We start from the raw sequence: 23,712 nt of genomic DNA on the forward strand, positions 1-23,712 counted from the left end.
TGAACACAGTATTCCAAATGTGGTCTCACCAGCGCTCTATATAAGGGGATCACAATCTCCCTCTTCCTGCTTGTTATACCTCTAGCTATGCAGCCAAGCATCCTACTTGCTTTTCCTACTGCCCAACCACACTGCTCACCCATTGGTCAAATAAGAATCTATAACTTGCTATGCTGCAGATCTTAGCAGCCAAGCCAGTATTGTGAGAGTTATTAAGCACTGCAGTATAATATTTCGTGGGCAGGAAATACAGGGTTATAACTGATCACCAGGAATGGCTTGAAACAGCTCTGAGTAGAGGTAGCCATATACAATGAACAATTCAGGGCAACAATCTCTCAAACATCCCTGCAGCATGTCAATGCAATCATAGCAGCTTCTATATCTGTAAAGGGCTTAGGTGTTGATTTAATAGCTAAGTGGTATAAATACATGTATTGATTGGGGTCTGATGGGAAATTCGAAGCCAATTGACCTGCAGCAAAAGTGTTCACCATCTAAAGTATTCTGGGAGAAAACAAATTGAGGAATACTGTCTCAGCCAGACAATAATACAGATGGTCGTGCCAACTTTCCTAATGAAAACTAGTTTAGAACTGAGCATTAGAAACGCTTCTCCAGTGTGTTTAGAGACATGAACTGCTTTTATACAATGGTGACTAATCTTTTTGGCACCAAGTGCTGAAACTGGAGCGTGTGCATGCATGCGCACACACCAGAACACCAGAACCCAGAAGATGCAAGCTGGCCGGCACACATGCGCGTGCTGGAACCCAAAGGATAGCTGCTGGCTATCTCTAAGTATTTATTTCTATCTCCACACCCACGGTCAGTATTGGGCAGCCACTTACCGCACTAAGTGGACAGTCCTTGGTGGCCCAACACACATGCATGCCAAGCATGAGATTTTGGCTATTTTCGCTGGGATTTTTGCTTCTGTGCATGCGCAGAAGCAAAAACCCGGTGATTTTCACCAGGAATCTGTTCGTTGTGCCATTCCTGGGCCAAAATCTATCGATTGTGCTGTTCCTGGGTCATTTCCACTGGCAGGACGATGTCCCCCCCCCCCACGGGGGAAGGAGCCCATGACTGCCCACAGCACAAGGTATAAGGCTGAGGGTTCCCCTCCCCCCAGAATAGTCTTTTCTCTCAAAAAATTATTTTATTTTATTTTTTGGGGAAAAAACTCCCTGTAAAGTTCTGGAATAATTTCAGGCCTTCTAGAGAAGAGATTCGACAAAGCAGCCTTACATCTTTGTTATAGATAAATAAGTTTTCATAAGTTGATTTTGGTTTTGGTTTTTTGTTTTGAAAGATGCTATGAACCCAAGGGCTGCTGCAGTTTCCATGCTTTTTCTCTCAGCCTTTTTTTTCATTCACTAATATGAACACACAATAAAATTGTATTCAATTTGTTGCAGAACATTCGGGGGGGGGGGGCTTTTGAAAAGTGATATCTAGTTTACTCTACCACCCCCAGCTCTAATTTTGCCACTGAATAGACAAAGTAAGAATTTATAAGGCCACTTTAAAAACTCCTATCCTATCAAAATCATACACTTTACATGCCAGTCCAAAAGAAAAAGAGACAAGTTTTCCATATTGCTGATAAAGATTTTTTTATTAATTCATTTGTCTCTGCCGTCTGCTTTGCTTTTAAACTGATTAACCAGATCAACTTTAGTGCAGTCGACTTAGATTTGGAAAGAATTAATGAAGGGAAGAAGATAACCTTTGAGGTTTTAAATAACGGCAGCAACTCAAATCAATGATGTGAAAATTTATCTTCAGTTGTTGCAATAGTATCCTCCCAAGGAGAATATCCTAGCAGCTTGTGGTGTTACCTTTTCAGTGGAAGAGAGAAAAAGGACAATTCTCAGAGTTTAAGAACCGCTCACAGATTTTTGCCATCAGACTTTATAAAGATCTAGAGCAGGGCTGTCAAACTCCCGGCCCGCAGGCCCAATGCCTCATGTGAGGGTCACACCCATGCACAATTTAGTGAAGGGGGGAAAGTCCCAATACATCATGTGATACTGCCATGACGAGGTAAGTTTGAAACCTTGATCTAGAGCAGTGATGGCGAACCTTTTTTGCCTTGGGTACCGAAAGAACTTGTGCGTGTGCTAGCATGCATGCGCGAGTGCCCACACCCATAATTCAATGCCTGGGGAGGGTGAAAACAGCTTCCCCTCCCCCCGGGGGCCCTCTGGAGGATCTGTTTCCCAACTTCTGGTGGCCCCAGTAGGTTTGTGTTTCGCCCTCTCCAAGCTCCAAAGGCTTCCCTGGAGCTGGGGAAGGGTAAAAACACCCTCCCCCATCCTCCTGGAGGCTCCCTGGAAGCCAAAAATGCCCTCTCAGAACCTCTGTGCAAGCCAAAAATCAGCTGGCCGGCACACACATGCACGTTGGAGCTGAGCTAGGGCAACGGCTCGCATGCCAACAGATATGGCTCCCCGTGCCACCTGTGGCTTCCATGCCATAGGTTCTCTATCACTGATCTAGAGCAAGGGTATCCAACCTTCACAATATCTTTGGGACCGCCTCCTGCCACACGAATCCCAGCGACCGGTTAGGTCCCACAGAGTTGGCCTTCTCCGGGTCCCGTCGACTAAACAATGTCGTCTGGCGGGACCCAGGGGAAGAGCCTTCTCTGTGGGGGCCCCGACCCTCTGGAACCAGCTCCCCCCTGAGGTTAGGATTGCCCCCACCTTCCCTGCCTTTCGTAAACTCCTTAAGACCCACCTTTGCCGTCAGGCATGGGGAAACTAAAACACCTCCCCCTTGCCCATGTTGTTTTGTTGATTGATTGACTGTGTGCCTGTTTTTTATATATACTGTTTTTTATGAGATTATTAATTTAAATTGGAACTGGATGGGTGGGCATTGGATTTGGTATTGTGTACTGTACTGTTTTTTATTATTGTTGTGAGCCGCCCCGAGTTTGCGGAGAGGGGCGGCATATAAATCCAATAAACCTAAACCTAAACCTAACCTTTAAGATCATGCTCGCTGGGGAATTCTGGGAGTTGAAGTCCACAAGCCTTAAAGTTGCCAAGGCTGGACATCCCTGATCCAGAGTCAGTTTTTCTCCAGGATCAGAATGTTATCAGCAAAGATCCTTCCTTGACCAATGACAACAAAAGGCTTCCCAGAAGCATTTCCCGGGCATACCAAAGATTTAGAGATTCTCTGCACAATTCATTTTTGTTTAACATTATTGAGAAGACAATAACTGGAAGGAAATAACATATGATCAAACAGGGATTGGTGGAGGAGAAAGAGAAGGGGGGGGGTAATAAGACACCCAGCAGGTTTTTTTTAAATCTTGAAGTATAATTATCTATCTCAAAAAACAAAATTGATTTAGGGAGCTATTGTCTGAATAAACAAATGCATCAACCTTGCTTAATCCATATTTTCTTTCCATTGTTAGTCTTGACATTGTTATTCTAAAATCCAACATCCACGTCGGGATTATCAGAGATTTCACTGTGCCACAAAATAAAACAATATCTGAAATGGGCAGTTCCAATTAGAAGACATTAAGCTGTTCCTTTTTGTTTGTTTGTTTGTTTGTTTGTTTAATTTGCAAAAGGAAAAACTATACCTTTTGCAGGAGCAGAGACACAATTTGCTATCATTACCAATAGTGGGTTCCTAAATGCCAATGCTACCGGTTTGCATGTTTGTGCACGCTTGCGTATACACACAACTCTTCTGCACATGTGCAGAAGCATCCCAGGTGAGTGGGCGGAGCCTCCTGCCACTGCCGCTACCGTTTTGCAGAATTGGGATGAACCGGGAGCAACCCACTGTTGATCATTATCCATTTGCTGATGTTTGTTGACTCATATGGAAAAAGAAGATAACATCATTCTTCTTGTAAAAGGAAGGAGAAGCGGGGGGAGAATTTCATTTTACACAAGGTTCAACAACTAGGTTGAGGCCTTTGTACTTAACCCCACTTTGGAGATTTGGAATCCATAAGAGGAGGCGATGAGAAATTTCATTCAATTCTGCCAGCAAATGACTCATCGCTCCATTATAACGTACACTGACCAACATCTGATTTATGAGGTCTCTTCTATTTCCAGGTCTGCTCTCTCTATATATATGATCCTTTAATTGGCAAAAGGAATAAAACCTATAAACTGGAAAGGAATCTGACATAAGCAGAATTTTCGGGCAGCCTCTCTCTGCTCAGACATCATGGGAATTGGCTGAGCATTACGCTGGAGCACTTTGATGGCCTGTCAGTGCACCAAAATCATTTAATTGCATCTCTGTCATGCCTTCTCCATGCTGTGCTGTCTCAATATGTTGGGTTTCAAGTTTGATAATCCATTGGCCATACTGGATGGGGAATTACAGAATGTGAAGCCCAAATGCATATTGTCTGGAGGACAATAATTTTGGGAAAGTTACTTTACCAAGTGCGTGTATTACTGCAAAATATAAGTCAGAACTAATAGGAATCCTTTCCCCCCAAAAAACTAAACTTAAAGGAATTAGCTGCTTAGGGCTTAGAGTTATACTTTCATTACAGGTAGTCCTTAACTTACCACCACAATTGAGTCCAAAATTTCTGATATTAAGTAAGACATTTGTTAAATGGGTTTTGCCACCTTTTACTACTTTTCTTGCCATAGTTAGATTAGATTAGATTAGATTAGATTAGATTTATTGGATTTATATGCCACCCCTCTCTACAGACTCGGGGCGGCTCACAACAATGGTAAAAACAGTACATAGTAACAAATCTAATATTTAGCAATCTAAATTACAGTTTTAGGTTAAAAAGTCCAAAAAACAAACCCCAATATATAAAAAACAAGCACACAATCAATCATACACCAAAACTACATGGGCAAGGGGGAGATGTTTCAATTCCCCCATGCCTGACAGCAGAGGTGGGTTTTAAGGAGTTTACCACAGAGAAGGCTCTTCCGCTGGGTCCCGCCAGACGACATTGTTACGAAAGGCAAGGAGGGTGGGGTCAATCCTAATCTCTGGTGGGAGCTGGTTCCAGAGGGTCAAGCCACCACAGAGAAGGCTCTTCCCCTGGGTCCTGCGAGACGACATTGTTTAGTCAACGGGACCCGGAGAAGGCCAACTCTGTGGGACCTAACCGGTCGCTGGGATTCGTGCAGCAGAAGGCGGTCTCGCAGATACCCTGGTCCGATGCCATGTAGGGCTTTATAGGTCATAACCAACACTTTGAATTGTGACTCACTGCAGTTAATAAGTTAGTAACCTGGCTTCCCCATTGACTTTGCTTATAAGGCGGTCGCAAAGAATGATCACATGACTTTGGGTCACAGCAATGATCATAAAAATGAACCCGTTGCCAAGCGTTTGAATTTTGATCACATGACCATGGGGATGCTGCAAAAGTCATAACTATAAAAAACAATCATATTTCAGTGCCCCTGTAACTTTGAACACTCGGTATGTGAACTGTTATAAGTTAAGGATTAGCTGTATTTATTTTTGTTTCAATTATTATTAAACTTCTAGTCTTCCAGTATAGGGAGTTATTTGGAGGGATTCTCACACTTAATGAAGGACATATATCAGAAAATTAAATGCAATTGGGCCTCTCCCAGTCCATGAGGAGAAGGGCACGCTATAAATATAATATAATAAAATAAATGAATAAATAAATTGCCTGTTCTTTCTCTATTGCCCATGTACTGTTCCATCTACCAGAGCCCATCCTTATAGAGATTTGAGGTGACATAAGATGAGCTGCTGAAGAAAAGATATTCCTAGTCATATGCAAATCCATATTTCAGATGATCTTCCCTTCCCATTCTCAATATGGAAAGTGCTTCCTGCCAAAGGTTCCATAGAGACAACACCTTTTTACACTTGTGTTTTTATATTGCATGAACACAGTCATTTCTTTCTCCTGATTGGATACTTTGCTGGTATGCATGCTGTTTACGTTTTGTGGAGAGGGGCAGCAGACAAATCTAATAAATAAATAAATAAATAAGTAAATGAATGAATGAATGAATGAATGAATTAATGAATAAATAAATAAATATATATATATATATTATTCAGGAACTCTCTTTTTTTCCTGACTCTTCTCAATGGCTAGATTTTTCAAATTTCTTCAGAAATATTATTATTATTATTATTATTATTATTATTATTATTATTAATTAGATTTGTATGCCGCCCCTTTCTGTAGACTCGGGGCAGTTCACAACACAATAAAAACAGTTTATAACAAATCTAATATAGATAGATAGATAGATAGATAGATAGATAGATAGATAGATAGATAGATAGATGATAGATAGACAGACAATTTTTATTTAATATTTTCAACAAGAAAATAAAAGCTAAGAAAAACTAATAGTAAGGGTGAAAGAATAAAAAGAAAGAAGTAAAAAAAAGCAAAAAGTGCAAGAATAGAAAAAAAAGTTGAGGAAAAATAGAAAATAAAACAAAATAAAAGAGTAGTTTATGATATTCTTCTCAGCAAAGTATGGATATATTTTGACCTCTTTCCAAAGTTACCTCCAATTAGTCTTCTTTCTATAATCTATTATGTCTAATCATCAAAACTATATATCACAAGGTTATTTTTCCCATTTTTACACAAAAAGTCCACAGAGCTTCGAGTCACCAATAAATGAAGATAATGTCTCTTTTCTAATCCAAGAATTTAATTTATTCATTTCAGCAAAATCTGTCAACTTTGCCAATTCTGTCAAGAGGTTGAGTAGTTATGAGTTCTTAGTGTATTGATTAATCTTTCATTCATGCCCCCCCCCCCCCGCAGAAGAATCTTGAGTGGTGTTTTTTTAAAAATCACAATTGAGTCTTCTGGTGTTGTGTGGAACCCTTAAAATCAGGAGAATGGAACTCAGTTCTAACAGAGTGAATGTTGATTTAACAATTGAGAAAGAATAATTACATAATGATTAGAGAAAAATCATAAAGGAGAATCATGTTTAGTCTTCTCTTTCTCTTATTCATTTCATTCATTCATTCATTCATTCATTTACAGGTTCATTAATACCTTGGAATGGGATGTCAGCATCACTCTTGGTGAGGAGGAGTTCACCACTGTTAACAAAAGTTATGGTGTTTCAGATTACAGGATCCTGCCAAGGGGAAGGTGAGTGTGACCATTTCTGAGAAATAAGAAATAAATAGGATAAATTACAGTATTGGCATTGAAAGCAATGAAAGGGAGAAGATCATAAATAGCAGCTTAGTCCAGGCTACAAAAAGTCTGAAAAAAGGAGATTCAAAATGTTCAGAGCAGTGTTCCCTCTAATTTTTTTGGGGGGTGGGCGGAAAAGTATAGTGTCTGAGCGGCAGTCCCTTCGGGACTGAGCGGCACAGAAATAATAAATAAACAAACAAACAAACAAACAAATAAAAAACCCACTCTGTTTTGCCTCAGAGAATTTCAAAATAAAATACTGTACTGTGTGTCTATAACAGTGAGCTCATAATAGGGCAACTCTATCAATATCAAAATGCCACTTAAATACTTGAGCTAGTTTCAAACTAGATTTTGATTTTCTTTCTCTCTTCCTTACTCCCATTCTTTTTCTTTCTCTTTTCCTTCCTTTCTTTTCCCTATCTGTTTTTCTCTCTTCCTCTCTTCCTCTCTCTCTCCTTCCCTCTCACTCTTTCCCTCTTGGCTTCTGGGCAGGTTTGGAAAACTCTGAGTTGATGATGATTTTTAAGTGAGCGATTGCTCACTGCTCAGCTTAGAGGGAACTATGGTTCAGAGATTGGTGCCTTACTGAACTCTCTAAGGGGGCTGAGGGTTTATAGCTTAGCCTTAATCCTTGTACTAAAATTCCTTATTCAAATCCGTGTGTTTCTTGCTTCCTTGTTCACGCCCTGTAACATGGGACTTGATAGCGGAATTCTAAGTAAATTCCTACGAATTTTCCCCAACTCTAATACAAGTTCTACTTTCTGACTGGTATTGTATCTTGGACTTCGATTAATGCATAACAGCAATGGAGATTTAAGAGCTCTTTCTTGGAAGCACAATTCAAGCAAAGGGAAAGTTTGTGGGAAATAATCATTCCATTTCTGTAATGTGAGAATAACCTTGGGGAACTGGAGGAAGATCCGCACTCTTGATATCAATCTGAGAAATGAAATCCAAAGGAAATGAATCCAAGGGAGGGGTGGAGGTGAAGAACATTACTTACCGGTAGTTGTCTGGAAAGTAAAGGCACAGGAGAGAAAAGGGTCTTTCAGGCTTGTAAGATTCTGTTCAGTGGTGAGTTGCACTTACCCACATACCAGTGCGTTGTATGCACATCCTCTTGATTCGGGTGGGCATGTGCACACATGCGCAGGAAGCAAAAATGTGCCAAAATCTCACGCATGCATAACGTTAGCAATTTTTTGCTTCCTTGCAAAATTGCTGAAATTTCACATGCGCAATCATCCCCTTGTGAGATTTTGGTCCTGCGCATGTGCAGGAAGCAAAAAAGGTCCAACATTTCAGGAAAAAAAGATGGCACTGCAAAGATGGCACCGGAGCAGTCACGCATAAATTGTGCAATCTGGCAGCTGCTACCATAACGGAGTCTCCTAGTGTACTGGTAGGAACCCATCACTGATTCTGTTACTATAACCTTACTATCAAGGGGGTATTAGTAATCATGGTTCTAGTTTCTTGTCTGAAAAAGAGCTGACAATTTCTGATATCCTTCTTTCCTTTTCTCTGTATCCCAAACATCGGGCTGTAGGAAAGGGACAGATAGTTCTTACTACAAATCTAATTGCTCACGGAAAGATTTTAAATTCACCCAAGGCCTGCATGAAGCCAAAGGTTGCCTATTCATGCTAGTGGGGCGGGGGGAGATCAATTTTCAGATAAATGGAACAGTTAAGACAAAAAGAATGTGGCCCTGCAAAGTCTAGCTTATAGAAATACAGTCCTTTGTATTTGTTTAATTAGAACATTCCCATTGCATCCTTATATGCAAATTATTTTTTCCCCTAACTAAGGCCATTGTTCTTTGTAGATAACAGAAAGACAGGAAGTAACCTGAGATCTATTATTTTACTACTAATGCATGCATTATTTCCTTCTGAAATGTATAAATATGAATGCATCTCTTTGTTTGCAGGAGTGTGTCACTGTTGAAGCAGAACTCCTCCTATGTGAAATGTCTAAGAAAACACAGCAGTGAGCCTTGCTTATTTGCCTAGGGTCCTCCATTTTGATTCCCCGCTAGAAATATTATTTTGGTTCTGTCTGACTATATCTACTTATATTCAGACTCACTTTTATAACTCTTCATGAATGAATGGCGATAGACTCTAGGGAAAGTCATGGGAAGAATCTGTACATTTAATAGATGGTCTTGCTCCACCTAGGCAATAGTCTTCTTTTTACTTGTGCATTGACCTTGATAAATGCTGGATAAAGCTAAAATAATTGGATGGATAATGGGAGGTCTCGAACAGCATTTCCCTAAAGTCCTCTTGCTTTTATACATGGACTCCTTTTTCCTACTTAGTGCAATTGCTTGCTAGTTATTACTCAAGATAGATAGTTACCATCTATCTTCCAGGAGGATATTTTTACCTGGTATCCCCCACCATAATCCTGGCATGTGAGATACATAGGGACCCTATGGCTTATAATTTCCATTAGGACATCCAGGCTCAAGTCCATCCTCAATCACAGAAGCTCACTGAGCAACTATATATACAGTGATACCTCTACTTACGAACTTAATTAATTCCGTGACCAGGTTCTTAAGTAGAAAAGTTTGAAAGAAGAAGCAATTTTCCCCATAAGAATCAATGTAAAAGCAAATAATGCATCCAATTGGGGGAAACCACAGGGAGGGTGGAGGCCCCGTTTCCTCCCAGGAGATTCCTAGAGAGGCCCCACGGAGGCTTCTACCTGCCTTTTCCAGTTACAGTTTTGGAGGCTCGGGTTTGTAAGTGGAAAATGGTTCTTGAGAAGAGGCAACAAAATCTTGAACACCTGTTTCTTAGCATGGTTAGAAAGGCCAGGGAAAGACCCTCATAATTTCAGCCCCCTGCAAATTCATTTAAAACAATTATTCAATAATACAAAATAATCTCTAGAAAGTCACCACTGTCCAGGTACACTGTCTGTATTAGATAAATGTTCTGTCCTCCAAGTAAAAAAGCAGCTTCATGTCTCTCATTTAAAATCATTTTTCCCCACATGATTTCCTCCAAATATGTCAACTCTTTTACATAATTAAGTCTTTCATTCACAAGTGGTAAAGAAAATTATGAAGATTGTGGGGTGGGAGGCCTTATGCTACAATTTACTGTACTAAAATAAAATATTAGGCTGTACAGGAAAGGATATAGGGCAGTGATAGTGAACCTATAGCATGCATACCACAAGTGGCATGTGGAAACATATCAGTAGGCACGTGAGCTAAAGTCCGGCATGCATGCACACATGGCCAGCTGATTTTTGAGCCCTTGGGACTCTCCGGGACAATCGTTTCCACCCTCTGAAGGGGGTGGGGAAGGTCCATTTTTTGCTCTCCCCAAGGACCAGAGCTTTTGAAGTTGGGGAACAGGCACTTTCTGGCCTCTAGGGGGCCTCCCAGGGAGGAGGCCATTTTCACCCTCCTCAGGCTCGTAAAAAGCCTCTGAAGCTTAGGGAGAGCAAAAAATGGGTCTACCATCACATGCTGGGAACAGGGGTGGGTGGGTCACATACGCATGTGCAGGGAGTATGGAATTATGGGTGTTGGCATGTGTACACACCCCACATTCCCCCCCTGTTGGCACACAAACTAAAAAAGTTTGCCATCACTGATATAGAGTATTTGATTCTTTGCAGGAAGATACAGGACTAGATTTTCTAGCTGATTATGTTTGTCATTATAACCATTTTATATCTGAAAAGGGAAAACAAGAGAGATTGTGTTGGGAGAAGCATTAGGAGAGATGCACAGATGTTTGTTAAACAAAATTATAACAGTGGAGGCTACAATTATCCTTCAAAATTATTGCCCAGTGTCATTTATCACTGTTCTCCATTTAGGTCTGCTAACCAAAAAAGATCTCTAACTGAACATAGGATCACTTCCCTGCAAAACAATTAACTAAATTCTCTTCCTTTTTTTGAGAGAATATGTATCTGATGTACCTACCTGTTGTGGTTAGCTCTGGCCCAGCTCCTGCCCCAAGCAATGTGGAGGTGGAGGTGGGGGAGACATCCACATGTCGTAGGCCTGTTTTGCTCCCAGTAGAATCTGACGATGAAGTCTCCTCTGACCAAGGAAGCGTGAGTGACAGGGAAGAGGGGAGTTTGGCAGACAGCCCAGGAGGAGATCAGTCATCTGTATCATCCCTGGATTCTGAACAAGAATTACTGACACATCCACGCATGCGTAGAGTGATGCATAGTAGACAACAACTGAAGGATTATTACAAGAGAAAATGAGGCCACTTGTGGTTGGGTGGGGCTGCTGTAATTAGTGCTACAGATAAAAGTGCAGCCTGGTGTTTTAGCCTCATGGCAGTTTATCTGATTCATTGTTTTGTCAAGATCGTGGTTTTTGCTGTTCAGGATTGTGTGTGTGGACTCTCTGGACTTTAGAATTGGACTCAATTTCCCAGTTATTGGGTGAGCAATTGGACTGCATTTAACCTGTGCCTTGTGTGTACCAGAAAATCCCTTTGACATTTAAAAAGGGAGCTGTTTCTGTTTTTCTGTTTATAAAAACTTTTGGGTTTTCCTTTTATTGTGTGGTGTGTGTCTTCCTGGACTAATTACCCTGTAATTATGGGTGGTTGAGACACGCTGGCAGAACATTCTGTTACTTTTCCAAAGTGAATTAAAATTTCCTTCGGTCCCAAAAAATATGTACACTGGCTAGTGAGATGGAATAACACTAGAAAATAGAGGATTTTATGTCACCAGAATACCATGAAACAAATAATTAAGCAATAATGGCAATTTAGAATACAGTGTAAAATAGATTCTGATCGATAACCTGGTTCCTAAGAAACCGTGTAAATACTTAATATAGCCTGAAAACATGTCCCCAATTATTCATTGTTCCTGATCAGCTTAAAGGTATTTTTAATGGCTCTGCCTAGGAGAAGCTAACCAGAAACTACTGTTTTCTTTTCTATATTAGGTACAACAATGCAAAATTCCAAATGAGATCAGAAGTATCTGCCTTAAAGCTTGACCTTCTAGATTTTGGAGCTTCGTACACAGTTGTCCTAACACAAGTAAGTTATCTTTTGAATAGATATGCTTTTTCTATTTCTATTTCTATTGAGTCAGCTACTGAAATAAATCTATTTTGTTTTCTCCCCCCAAAAACATAGGGATAAAATTAGGGTGCAAACATTACAAACATTATCCAAAGATTTTTATCCAAATACAACAATTGATATATCAAAAGTTAGGAACTTTTAAGTCCCACAGAAATAAGAACAGGAGAGGCCACATACATATAATTCTCCTGCTGTTGTCAGTAAAAGTTTGGATAAAATTATAAGCACATTTTCTTGATAATACATCAAATGTAAATTGAGTATGATTATCTGACATAGACAAACAAATGTATAGATTCATTGGCTCCAGGCTGATTGTTTTAAATATTTGATTTTATGGCTCAACATTCTCAAGAGAAATCACAACAAGCACTCCTATTGTGTTCAGAATATTCTGAGAAAATTCAGATAACATTCATTACCACATTGCTTTGCCCTCATTTTTTGTTTTCACCATTGGATGTCTGACAATTTCTGCCTCTTGTGCTGCGTCATTGTAAGGTCAAATGGATGGGTCCCAGAGCAAGCATTGGGAAGGCATGGATGATAGCTTGACCAGGGCATTCCAAACTTGGCAGCAACCATGAAAAATATCAATTTATTCGCATTACGCCTAAACTTAGCCTGCCATTAATAGGGAAGGTATTCATTTTTATTCCTTTGGTTGCTTTGTTGATTGAATTAAAATATGTGGATGAGAAAAAAGAATGGCATACTCGGGTTATGATCCTTTGTCTAACTGGGATCAAAACCCACTGAGTATAGCACAGGAGGATTATTTTCTGAATAAATATGCATTAGATTGAGTTACAAACCTATCAGTTCATGGAAAAATAAACAGCTTGATGAACAGATGAATGGAAATATGAGCAAAGGCTGTCTGGTAAAAATTACACTTCCTCCTAGAACTCTTATGGGCCTGACAAAGATTGTCCTCTGTCTCTATTTTCCCCCCTAAATATTTGATGCCTTATTATTTGTCCTCCAACTTCTTCCAACTTCTCAGAAGAGAAGTCAAGCCTGGCCAATCTCATCTTCTAAGTTGAAAATCAGCCCTGAAGATTTATTTGAGCACTTACTCATTATTGATAAAATTTACTGTTGAGGTTTGGCAAACAGAACCTTTTATTTCAATAAATAAACAGAAGCAACCACCAAAACCATGTACGTATAAGACTAGGTAATCTGACATTCTATAGGAAGACTACAGATGCAGGATTGAAGCACAATGAGCAGGATAGAAAAGTGCATTCTAACTACTGTGATACATGGCCCCTGGTGGCAGTAGTAGTTAGAATGCAGTACCACAGACTACTTCTGCTGATGGGTGGTCATGGTTAGAATACAATATTGCAGGCTAACTCACTGCTCATTTCCAGGAGTTTGATTCTAACTCAGCCTTCCATCCTTCTGAGGTCAGTAAAATGAGGACCCAGATTGTTGGTGGCAATATGTGGACTCTGTAAACCACTTAAAGAGGGCTATAAAGCACTGTGGAGCAGTATATAAGTCTAAGTGCTATTGCTACTCAGCACTCAAGTTCTTGTACAGCATTGTAGAGGTGTCAATCACAGCGTTTACATGTGCTTCATTGACTTTGAAAAAGCATTTGATAAAATAAGACATAGCAAACTATTACAAATCCTTAAACAAGTGGGACTGGATGACAAAGTCATCCAAATCATAAAGAATTTATATTTACATCAGGTAGCAAATGTGAGACTAGGGCAAAAATACTCAGATGATACAAAAATACAAAGAGGGGTCAAACAGAATGTATTCTGTCCCTGCTGTTGTTCAATATCTACTCTGAGTCAATCTTCAACAAAGCACTGGAAATATATTGATACTGACATCAAAATAACCGGTTTAAATAAATTTAAGATATGCTGATGATACAGTTCTATTTGCCAGTAAGTATGAAGACCTTCAGCTTCTCATCAACAGCGGCACAGAAATATCTAAAAAATATGTCTTGACACCTCAAAAAAATATGGCTCAAAAACCAAAATCATGGTCGTCAGCAAACAACCCATTAATTTACCACTGATACCTTTGGAAGGAATGCCACTAGAAAAAGTTGAAAGGATCCTGTTGAAAAGGATATTCTGCAGCCATGACATAAGCCTAAGTTTGAAAATCAGGATTGTCAGGTGTTACATCTTTTCTATCCTACTCTATGGAATAGAGAGTTGGTTTCTGACCGAAAGCCACTTGAAGAGACTAGAAGCATTTGAAATGCAGATTTACAAGTGGCTGCTATGTATAAGCTAGGTTGACAAAATCAGAAACAAGGAAGTAATAAGCTGCCTGGGAAATCCAAGGCAAATAATAAAAACCATTAAAGAGCAATTGTTAGAATTTTTTGAACATGTGACACCTGGAAAAATATGGCATACTTCATTTAATCTTCAAGGGAAAGATTGAAGGAAAAGAGCTTCAGACAGAAGAACATCATGACTTCAAAATCTAAGGGACTGGTTTGGACAAAACTCAGCATCACTTTTTCATGTGGCTGTTGATGAAAATAGGACCACCAACAGGACCGCCAATGTGTGATGACAGATACGGCAAGAAGAAGAAGCTACTGTTATTTAGATAGCCTATTGTTGGTAGCCTATTGTTAGATGCCTAAGTAAAGCCATTGATTAACTTTCTATTGAAATTAATCAAAATTTTAAAAGAAAGTCTTGAAATTATGGATTCAAGAAAACTCTTGACAGGAAGACTATCTCTATTTTGAAAAATGACCTTGGGGTTCAATAGAATTTTGTCTGTAACTAAAGAATCAAGGAAACATTATTGAATCAACTGAAGAAACCTAAGCCAAATGACGATGGATTCAAGAGAACTTTTGACATGAAGGCTATCTTTTCTTTGAAAAATGACCTTGGGGATCAGTAGAATTTTGCCTCTAACAAAAGAATCAAGGAAACATTATTGAATCAACTAAAGAAACCTAAGCCAAATGACGATCAATACAGACTTGGGGCATCAATTGAGTGAAGACATATTTTTTGACTGGCTGGATTCTCATGTCAATCAATTTCACTTCAGGTTTCTGAAAGCTAGTACTATGCAAGAGGGAGAAATATTTCTCTATACACTTTCTATACACAACACCTTCTCCAATAAACTCAAATCACTCACTTTTATTTCCCCTAAGCTCTAAAGCTCTAAAAGCTTTGTCTTTCATATAGAGAAATAGATCTCTCAAATTGCAAAAATTAGATATTTCATACAGAAATTGTTCCCTTGTTGGGCATTAGGTTTCTAATACTTTACAGAAGCTGCAATGTGAACACACATATTATACACATGTGACCTATAAAATGTTGTTGGATTCTAACTTCTATCAATGATAAAGGATAATAGGACAACATCTGAGAGAAAACATATCCCATTCTGGTGCGTTCATTATTTATTCATAGTAACTATTTGTGTTAGATATTGAAACAACCTTTTCTTGCAAATAATCATATTTTGGATTGAGCAAAAATTTCAGAACTTTTAAGTAAGTGCATCTTAATTTTTGTAAAGCTATGTGCATTACACCCAGGGGAAAGGAGAATCTAGATTACAATATTGTGATTAACCAAGAGTTAATTAGAACATCTCAGGATGGTAGAACACTGCCACTGATGCCATCCATTTTGGCCCATTTTTAATTTCCCCTTGGTAATATTTCATTTCATTATATATCTATTCTTATCATTTACAAAATCACTGATTTTGTCCAAAGCTGCCTGCTGTAATTAATTGCACTCTATTGTACTTTATGAGGTATATGCACAAGGAAGCAGAATGATGCATATTGGTGTAACAGCTGGGATAACCCATAGAATGTAAATGATTAGGAGTGTTACTTTGAATGACCAATCTTTTTGTCAACTCCAAATATTTTTGGAAAGGATTCCTGACATTTTTCCACAGCCCAATGAATAATGTAATTACTGTTCACCCCTTTTAGTTTTTAAGAGAAACCTTGTTGTCTCTTCCTATATGGTGATTAAGGATATCTCATAAACACTGCCATATCTTGCCAGTAAGGATGGAGTTTGCTAATGCTTTTTTTGACATTTGAAATAATGACTTTATTTCAGTCCAATCAGTAAGTTCATAATTCTTCAATGGGCCCAAGAGGACAGCCCTGCTATAATTTCAAGAATGAAAGCTTTTCCCCATTATATTCTAACTTTTGCATTAACTTGGACTGGCTAATCCATCACCAACATGTCTATTTTTCCTCCCAAACAGAGTTCTGCAGAGACACTCCATGCATGGAAGATAGAAGATATTCCAGCTAACAATGTCCATATTTTATGGCAGATTCCACAGTATCTATTAATATCAGCTGGGGAAGTGATGTTCTCCATTACAGGACTTGCTTTTTCTTACTCCCAGGTACTGTGCTTAGGACTTCATACAAGGAAGACATCCTGAATAAATAATAGTCCTTAGTAAATAAGATGCCAAGATTAAAGGTTGCAAAAGATTATCCACCAAAAACCAAGTCCAAAGAGATTAAATGGCAAGGTCAGTGCAGTTTGCACGTCAATCCAGATCCTGTTAAATCTTGGTGATCAGTAAATAAATATGCCTGACAAAAATGCATGCTGGAGTAAAAGTAATATTGGCATGACTGCACAAGAAAACTTTATCTGAATGAGATGAGGTGATCTTTACAGGGTTTTTCTCAGTCATGTGGATTGATTGGGCATCATTTTTCTGAATGACAAACTTACTAATGAGGAGTGGCTTTATAAAGCAGTATTAATTGTGTGCAAACATGATCATTTGCTGGTGTTCCATTTTGATGTCTAAATAAGGTATTGTTTTTAAAAAAGAACAGGAGATATTATTTCTACAGGTCATAAAAGTTGAACACTTTGAATAAAAATAATCAAGATCTGATGCAAAAATGGCAAACTATATTCTAAAGTATAAATGAGGTCAAATAGATGAAAAGCACAAGTCCAGTAGGAACAATGTCCTCTTGGGATAACCTTGTAAGTTCCAGGAATCAAGAGAAATACCAGCAAATGCCCCAATAGATGACTTACAATTTATTACACAATTGGTAAAACGAATCTGTTATGCTAAGTAATCCTGAATAATCCTTTCAACTTAAAAAAAAAATAGTAATATGCAAGGTTTAAAACCACATGGCAGGAAAGATAATTGGGAGCAGGTTTTTGCTGGCCCAGGTGCTCTTTCTCTCAAATGTTTTCTTAATCACAAGGTTTCATTGTGCTGACATACAGTATTTGTGGATCAGCTTGTACAGATGTCAGGGGCAAAGAGGCAGGGGCAGAGTAAATGCTTTACCTATCCCACATTTGATCTAGGTATCTCCAACCTTTTTAAAAAGGATCAAAGTCAGGAGATGAGAGAAGCAAACCAACTCTGCCTGAGATTCCAGGAAGCTGCTGTTAGTCTAAATGGTGCTGAATAGCTAGGTCAAAAGATGGACCTGTTTTGATGCACTTGATCACTGGAAACATGTACACTTTGAAATTCTCTGGCTAGCAGAAATCAACTTATTTACATAACAATTTAGCAATCTGGATGCCAGCAATAAATAAAAGAAAAGTAGCAATAAAACATTAAAACAACTTATTTTAGACATCCAGTTCCACCCTGGGACAATGAAAAAGCAAGATGAAGGACAGATTAATTCAGAGGCTATGTGAGATTTTTTCCAATTATAAGATTTTCTTTCCCAACTTCACGTATTTCCAAAGACGTTTGTTGCAGAACCTATGGGATTATAAAGAGAATCCTCATTGGAGATAAGTACGGGAATACTGCTTATGTGAAAATTGTCAGAGGGAAGAAAAACATTGTCAGAATTCTCCTCTTCTCAGGTTGCCATATTCTGATAATGATTTGAAACGAATTCACTCTCATGTCTTCATCCCTCAATTAATTGTAGCATCAAACAGTAATATTCACGGATGTATAAGGGAGCCATCATTCTCCTGGTTAGTATGAACAGAAGATCACTTAACAGTGTTCTAGAATAATAATTGTTCCCCCACTGAATCCATGGCATATTTGACTTCAGGAATTATTGAATGCTGAAGGGGCCATGGGCCCAGAATGTTTTCCTATTTGACAAAGGGGATGGACTAGTCCCAGGGTAGTGCTGAATGGGAATATTGAACACCAATTTTCTAAAAAATTAAGAATGTTTTATGCCTTCTCCTTTTCAGGCCCCTGTTAGTATGAAATCTGTCCTGCAAGCTGGCTGGTTGTTAACGGTGGCCTTTGGAAATATTATTGTGCTCATTGTTGCCCAATCTGCACCTCTGGTACAGGTATGGCTAGCATATATTACTCAGTTCCTTGAAGTACAGAAATAAATTTAGCCCATTTTCTCCATTGCAGCAAGAAAATATGAGTGGGCCAAGAGGTTGACTCAGGATCACTTAGTGCTTTTCATGCTTGAACAAAGACGTTAACCCATTCCCCTTGGGTCCACAGTTAGATTGGTACACATCATCGTTCCTTCATGTCCTTTTCAACAATGCATTTCATCAGTATTCAGACTCTTCCTACCTCTCTTACAAACTGATACATGTTTAGCCTGATTATTCCAAGAGAGATAGCCAACATGTCAACTGGAAGTTCCTTATCTTTGTGACTGTATTTCAATAAATGAAAAAAGATTCCCTTGTCCAAACCTCTCTTCCTTTTCTCAGTGTTAAAATGCAGGAGCAAGCATTTTGGCTATTTTACCAGGATTCTACAAAACACACTGAGATGCAAATAAGCCAACCATATTTTAGGTCAGGGCTGTCAAACTCATGGCCCATGAGTTCAAAGGTCTCATGCGCTGGCCATGCCCATGCCTGCTTTAGCAAAGGGGGAGAAGTCTCGATAAGTCACATGAAGGCACTGTGATGACACGAGTTTAACACTCCTCTTTTAGATGTTACATAAAACTAACTCATGAGATTAACTGTTGTGTAAACCTGAGCATATGGACCAATTGAATGTGCCATAACTAAATTAATCACAGATTAACGTGTTGTGCCTTTCGTAGGACTCTATCCATGTTTGTCACAGGAGTACTGTACTATAAAACTGGGTCATTGAGTTGGTGAGAACAGAGTTGGTTTTGATATAGTGTGTTCACACATCCATGTATCTGACAAATCAGTATTCTAGAACATAGGCCGGTAATACATAGAAGTGCACACAATGGAAATCAAATTCTTACAAGTACAGTAATACCTCATGATACGAACTTAATTGGTGCAAGGAGGAGGTTCGTAAGACGAAAGGTTCGTAAGACGAAACATTGTTTCCCATAGGAAACAATGTAAAGTCAATTAATCCTTGCAACCAAAAACCCCCCCGCAAAAAAAACGGCTTTCGGCGACTGCTGGGAAGCCGCACGGCTGTTTTAAAAGGTGACAGCCGGCCTGGGGGGCTTCCCAGCACCCCCCGAACCCGGGTTCGGGGTTCTGGGGGTGCTGGGAAGCCCCCCAGGCCGGCTGCGACCTTTTAAAACAGCCGCGCCACTTCCCAGCTGTCTCCTGAAGCCGAATGCCAAAGCCGAACTTCCGCGTTCGGCTTCGGGAGACAGCTGGGAAGCCGCGCAGCTGTTTTAAAAGGTGACAGCTGGGCTGGGGGGCTTCCCAGCAACCTCCCGAACTGAACCCGGGGTTCAGAAAAAATTTGCCTCTTCTTACGAACTTTGTTCGAGTTACGAACCGGCGTTTGGGAGGCTTCTGGGAAGCCCCGCCGCCCGGCTGTCACCTTTTAAAACAGCCGCGCGGCTTCCCAGCAGTCTCCGAACGCCGGTTCGTAACTCGAAAAAAGTTCGTAAGAAGAGGCAATTTTTTTCTGAACCCCGGGTTCGTATCACGAGTTGTTCGTAAGACGAGGGGTTCGTATCTTGAGGTACCACTGTATAGCCAAATTAAAATTGCCAGGCAGAAAGACTGATTGTCTACACTAAAAAGCATGATCAAGACACTTGATTTCCAAAAATATGTCATAAATGCAGCGATAACTTTGTAAGTAACTTATACTGAGTGGAAGAAAGGCATCACAATTGTGGCTGATTAACCTGCAGAGATGAGAGAGAAAGGCCATTGAACAAATGAGCAATTAACTAATTAAGCAGCAATGCATATTTTACAATAGGATGTTGTTAGTGCCACTTCTAGTTGTATCCACTCTCACAAAATCATAGGGGTTAAAAAAAAAAAATTAGGGACAGCAGATAGGGTTGACTATCCACCCACCCATTTTATTTATTTATTTATTTGTTATTTATTTATTTATTTATTTTGTCAAACAATTATAGGGTGGCAATTTGTACAAATAAAACATTAGATAAATAATGATAAAAAGTAACAAAAGAAGACAATAGGACAGGGATGGTGGGAGAAGTAAATGTGTATAAATGGGCGAGCTCTTGTTTTCCATGTACAATAAATAAGACCCCTTTCAGTTTTTTAATAGCTCTGATCAAAAGGGACTAGGTTAGTCCTAAAAAGGTGGTTGATGGCCACTTGGATCAATTATTGTATAAAGAGGAGCAAAGTAATTCATCTCAGTGTTTCTCTTTGGACACTTCCTTAGCTCAAGTGGTCCTTAACTGCTTTCAGGAATAGTCTTTATAGCTGAAATGCATTAGATGAAAATGAGCAAGATGGAAAATAAGGGTTTCTAGTACAGCCACTGAAGATGTAATACTTAGGAGAATCTTTCAAATATAGGCTAGCATGTAGACACATATGTTCATATATGTGCATCCTCTGCTTTTGGCACCAATCTACAAATAATAAAATGTTCTCCCAGTCAGATTTTCCATGCTGCTGTTCTCCAAGTTAATGAACTGTCTCAGAAGGCTAGTATCATCAGAATCAAATAAACCTATTCTCACCACATCAACTTGTTCTACAAAGTATTTACTAAAACAAAACTAAGGACTAATTTTACAGGGTTAGGAAAAAGGATTGAGCTCAACAGATTATCCTGCCGAGACACTAAATGTTCTGCATGAAGGAATATTCTCAATAATCAAGTCTGAGAAGAAAAGTTTAAGGAGTTACACATTTGAATTGCAATACAACTTTCTTTTCATCCTGAAAATAATCTGCATTATTTTTTTAGTTAGTTGGTTTATTATTATGTATTATTTGGATTTCTAGGCTACCCTTCTCCAGGAGACTCAGGGTGGCTTACAGCATAAAAAGAATACAAAATAGACTGTTATAAAATCCAACCCTAAAAGCTACATTTGAAAATCCAAACATTTAAAACCTAATCTTAAAAATCCAAAACAAACCCTGCTGTTCTGTTTTTAAAAAGTTACAAATCTTCTGTTCCCGGGTCACCCTGACCCGGACCGAAAACTCTTCATTTGCAGTGCTTATGTTTGGTCAATTTGAATACTTTTTTCACTTGGAAAGTAGTCTGAACATTTCTGCACACAATGATATGAAAATTGAACTGAAGAAATTAATCCTTATTGGTTTATTTTGCACATAAATATGCCTCCCCCCCGTTTTTGTGAATTTTTTTTAGGTTTATTGATAATTATGCCTGCAAAATGCATTCTATTTTACTAAAGTTGGTGTGGGATTGGTAGCTTGAACATTTCTGAACATAATGATATGAAAATTGAACTGGAAAAATTGATGCATATTGGTTTATTTTGTTGATGAAATGCACGCCCCCCCCGTTTTTTTTAAATAGTCTTCACTTTATGGATAGTTTTGCTAGCAAAATACATTCTATTTTACTAAAGTTGGTGTGGGATTGGTAGCTTGAACATTTCTGAACATAATGATATGAAAATTGAACTGGAAATATTGATGCATATTGGTTTATTTTGCACATAAATGTATGCCTCCCCCTGTGTTCAATTATTTCAATTTATATAAAAATTATGCTGTTAATTTCAAACTTACATACTTTTTTTTAGTAAAATGGATTTGTTTCATAAAATTAGTTCTCTGGCTACAATGTGGTTGATTTTCAAAAGGATATTCCAAATATTTCTAGCCAAATATGTATAAAAAGTGACAATAATGGCACTCAGCAAGGCCGAGGGGGGGTGGCCCTTTTGTGGCAAAAATAAACCAATAAGAACCATTTTTTCCAATTCATTTATATTTTTCTTATATTGAGAAATGTTCAATTTGGTATATCAAATCTTTTGGGGGAAAATTCCTTAGGGATTTGTAGCCTTAAAAAATAGAAATTGATACGAAATTTAAAAAGGATGGGGGGAGGGGCTTCTTGATCAAAATAAAAATATAAGTCTCAATTTTTCCAGTTCAATTTTCATATCATTATGTTCATAAATGTTCAAACTAGTTTTCCAGTTGAAAAAGTTTTCAAAAAGATCAAATTCAAGTACCTAAAAAAAATTATTTTTTGTCCGGTCACATACGAACAGAAACAGACTCGAAGTGATGATTTTTTTTTTTGCCCAGAAAACAATTAGCCACCACACCAAAAATATTTTTTGATGATCAGCATTGTTAAATTGAGTAAATGAATGCCTAAGATTTTAAAGAATATTTCGGATTTGGAGCATAAAAAAATAAAAAGTGAAAATAGTTGCGAGCAGCTGAGGGGGGGGGAGGCCTTATTTCTGATGTTAAAAAACCAGTAAGAATCATTTTTTTCAGTTCCTTTATATATTTTTTATATTCAGAAATGTTCAAGCTACCAATCCCACACCAACTTCAGTAAAATAGAATGCATTTTGCAAGCAAAACTATCCATAAATTGAAAAAACTTTCACAAAAACGGGTGTGTGTGCATTATATCAGCAAAATAAACCAATAAGAATTACTTTTTTCATTTCAATTTTCATATCATTGTGTGCAGAAATGTTCAGACTACTTTCCAAGTGAAAAAAGCTTTCAAAAAGACCAAACATAAGCACTGCAAATGAAGAGTTTTCGGTCCGGGTCAGGGTGACCCGGGAACAAAAGATTTGTAACTTTTTTTGCCCAGCAAAAACTAAGCCCCCCACCCCCCCAAAAAAATCTCATAGAGAGAACCCCTGAAATGATGAACAGTCATGAAATTTCAAGTTTCAGATATGCAGGGAAAATTTTTTACAGGGACTCAAACTTGGCTTCGGGTCAAATAGACCCGAAACAGAACAGCAGGGTTTCAACTGACTTCATCTCATCACAGTCATATTATTTGGCCCGGAACAGAGCATCAGCACTCAACGGCCCCAGGCCTGCCAGCAAAGGTGTGTTTTTAAAACCTTTCATTTATTTCTTTGTATCCTGCCTTTATAATTTTTTCAAATAACTCAAGGAGGCTAACATATCCAACATACCTTCCTCTTCTTATTTTCCTCACTTGTGAGGTGAATTGAGAGACAATGAAAACCCACAATGGAGTTATAATGCTGAAGTTTGGCAGTATAAAGGA

At 38.7% G+C, this 23,712-nt stretch overlaps 1 protein-coding gene across 4 annotated transcripts in view; it reads left to right on the top strand.

The window, feature by feature from the left end:
* The window catches only part of SLC15A2 (solute carrier family 15 member 2), a 112,423-nt gene that overhangs the window by 83,347 nt on the left and 5,364 nt on the right, over positions 1-23,712 (top strand). For 3 of the 4 annotated variants that reach the window (XM_070730255.1, XM_070730260.1, XM_070730248.1), the window contains 4 exons: positions 7,028-7,138; positions 12,147-12,243; positions 16,549-16,695; positions 18,507-18,611. In XM_070730255.1, the coding sequence (XP_070586356.1) occupies positions 7,028-7,138; positions 12,147-12,243; positions 16,549-16,695; positions 18,507-18,611 (460 nt within the window). Of the gene's footprint in view, positions 1-7,027; positions 7,139-12,146; positions 12,244-16,548; positions 16,696-18,506; positions 18,612-23,712 lie in introns of those variants that run through there. The other variant, XM_070730266.1, reaches the window with a different exon arrangement.

Source organism: Erythrolamprus reginae, chromosome 1 (genome assembly GCF_031021105.1).
Source record: "Erythrolamprus reginae isolate rEryReg1 chromosome 1, rEryReg1.hap1, whole genome shotgun sequence".
In the NCBI taxonomy this organism is placed as follows: domain Eukaryota; kingdom Metazoa; phylum Chordata; class Lepidosauria; order Squamata; family Dipsadidae; genus Erythrolamprus; species Erythrolamprus reginae.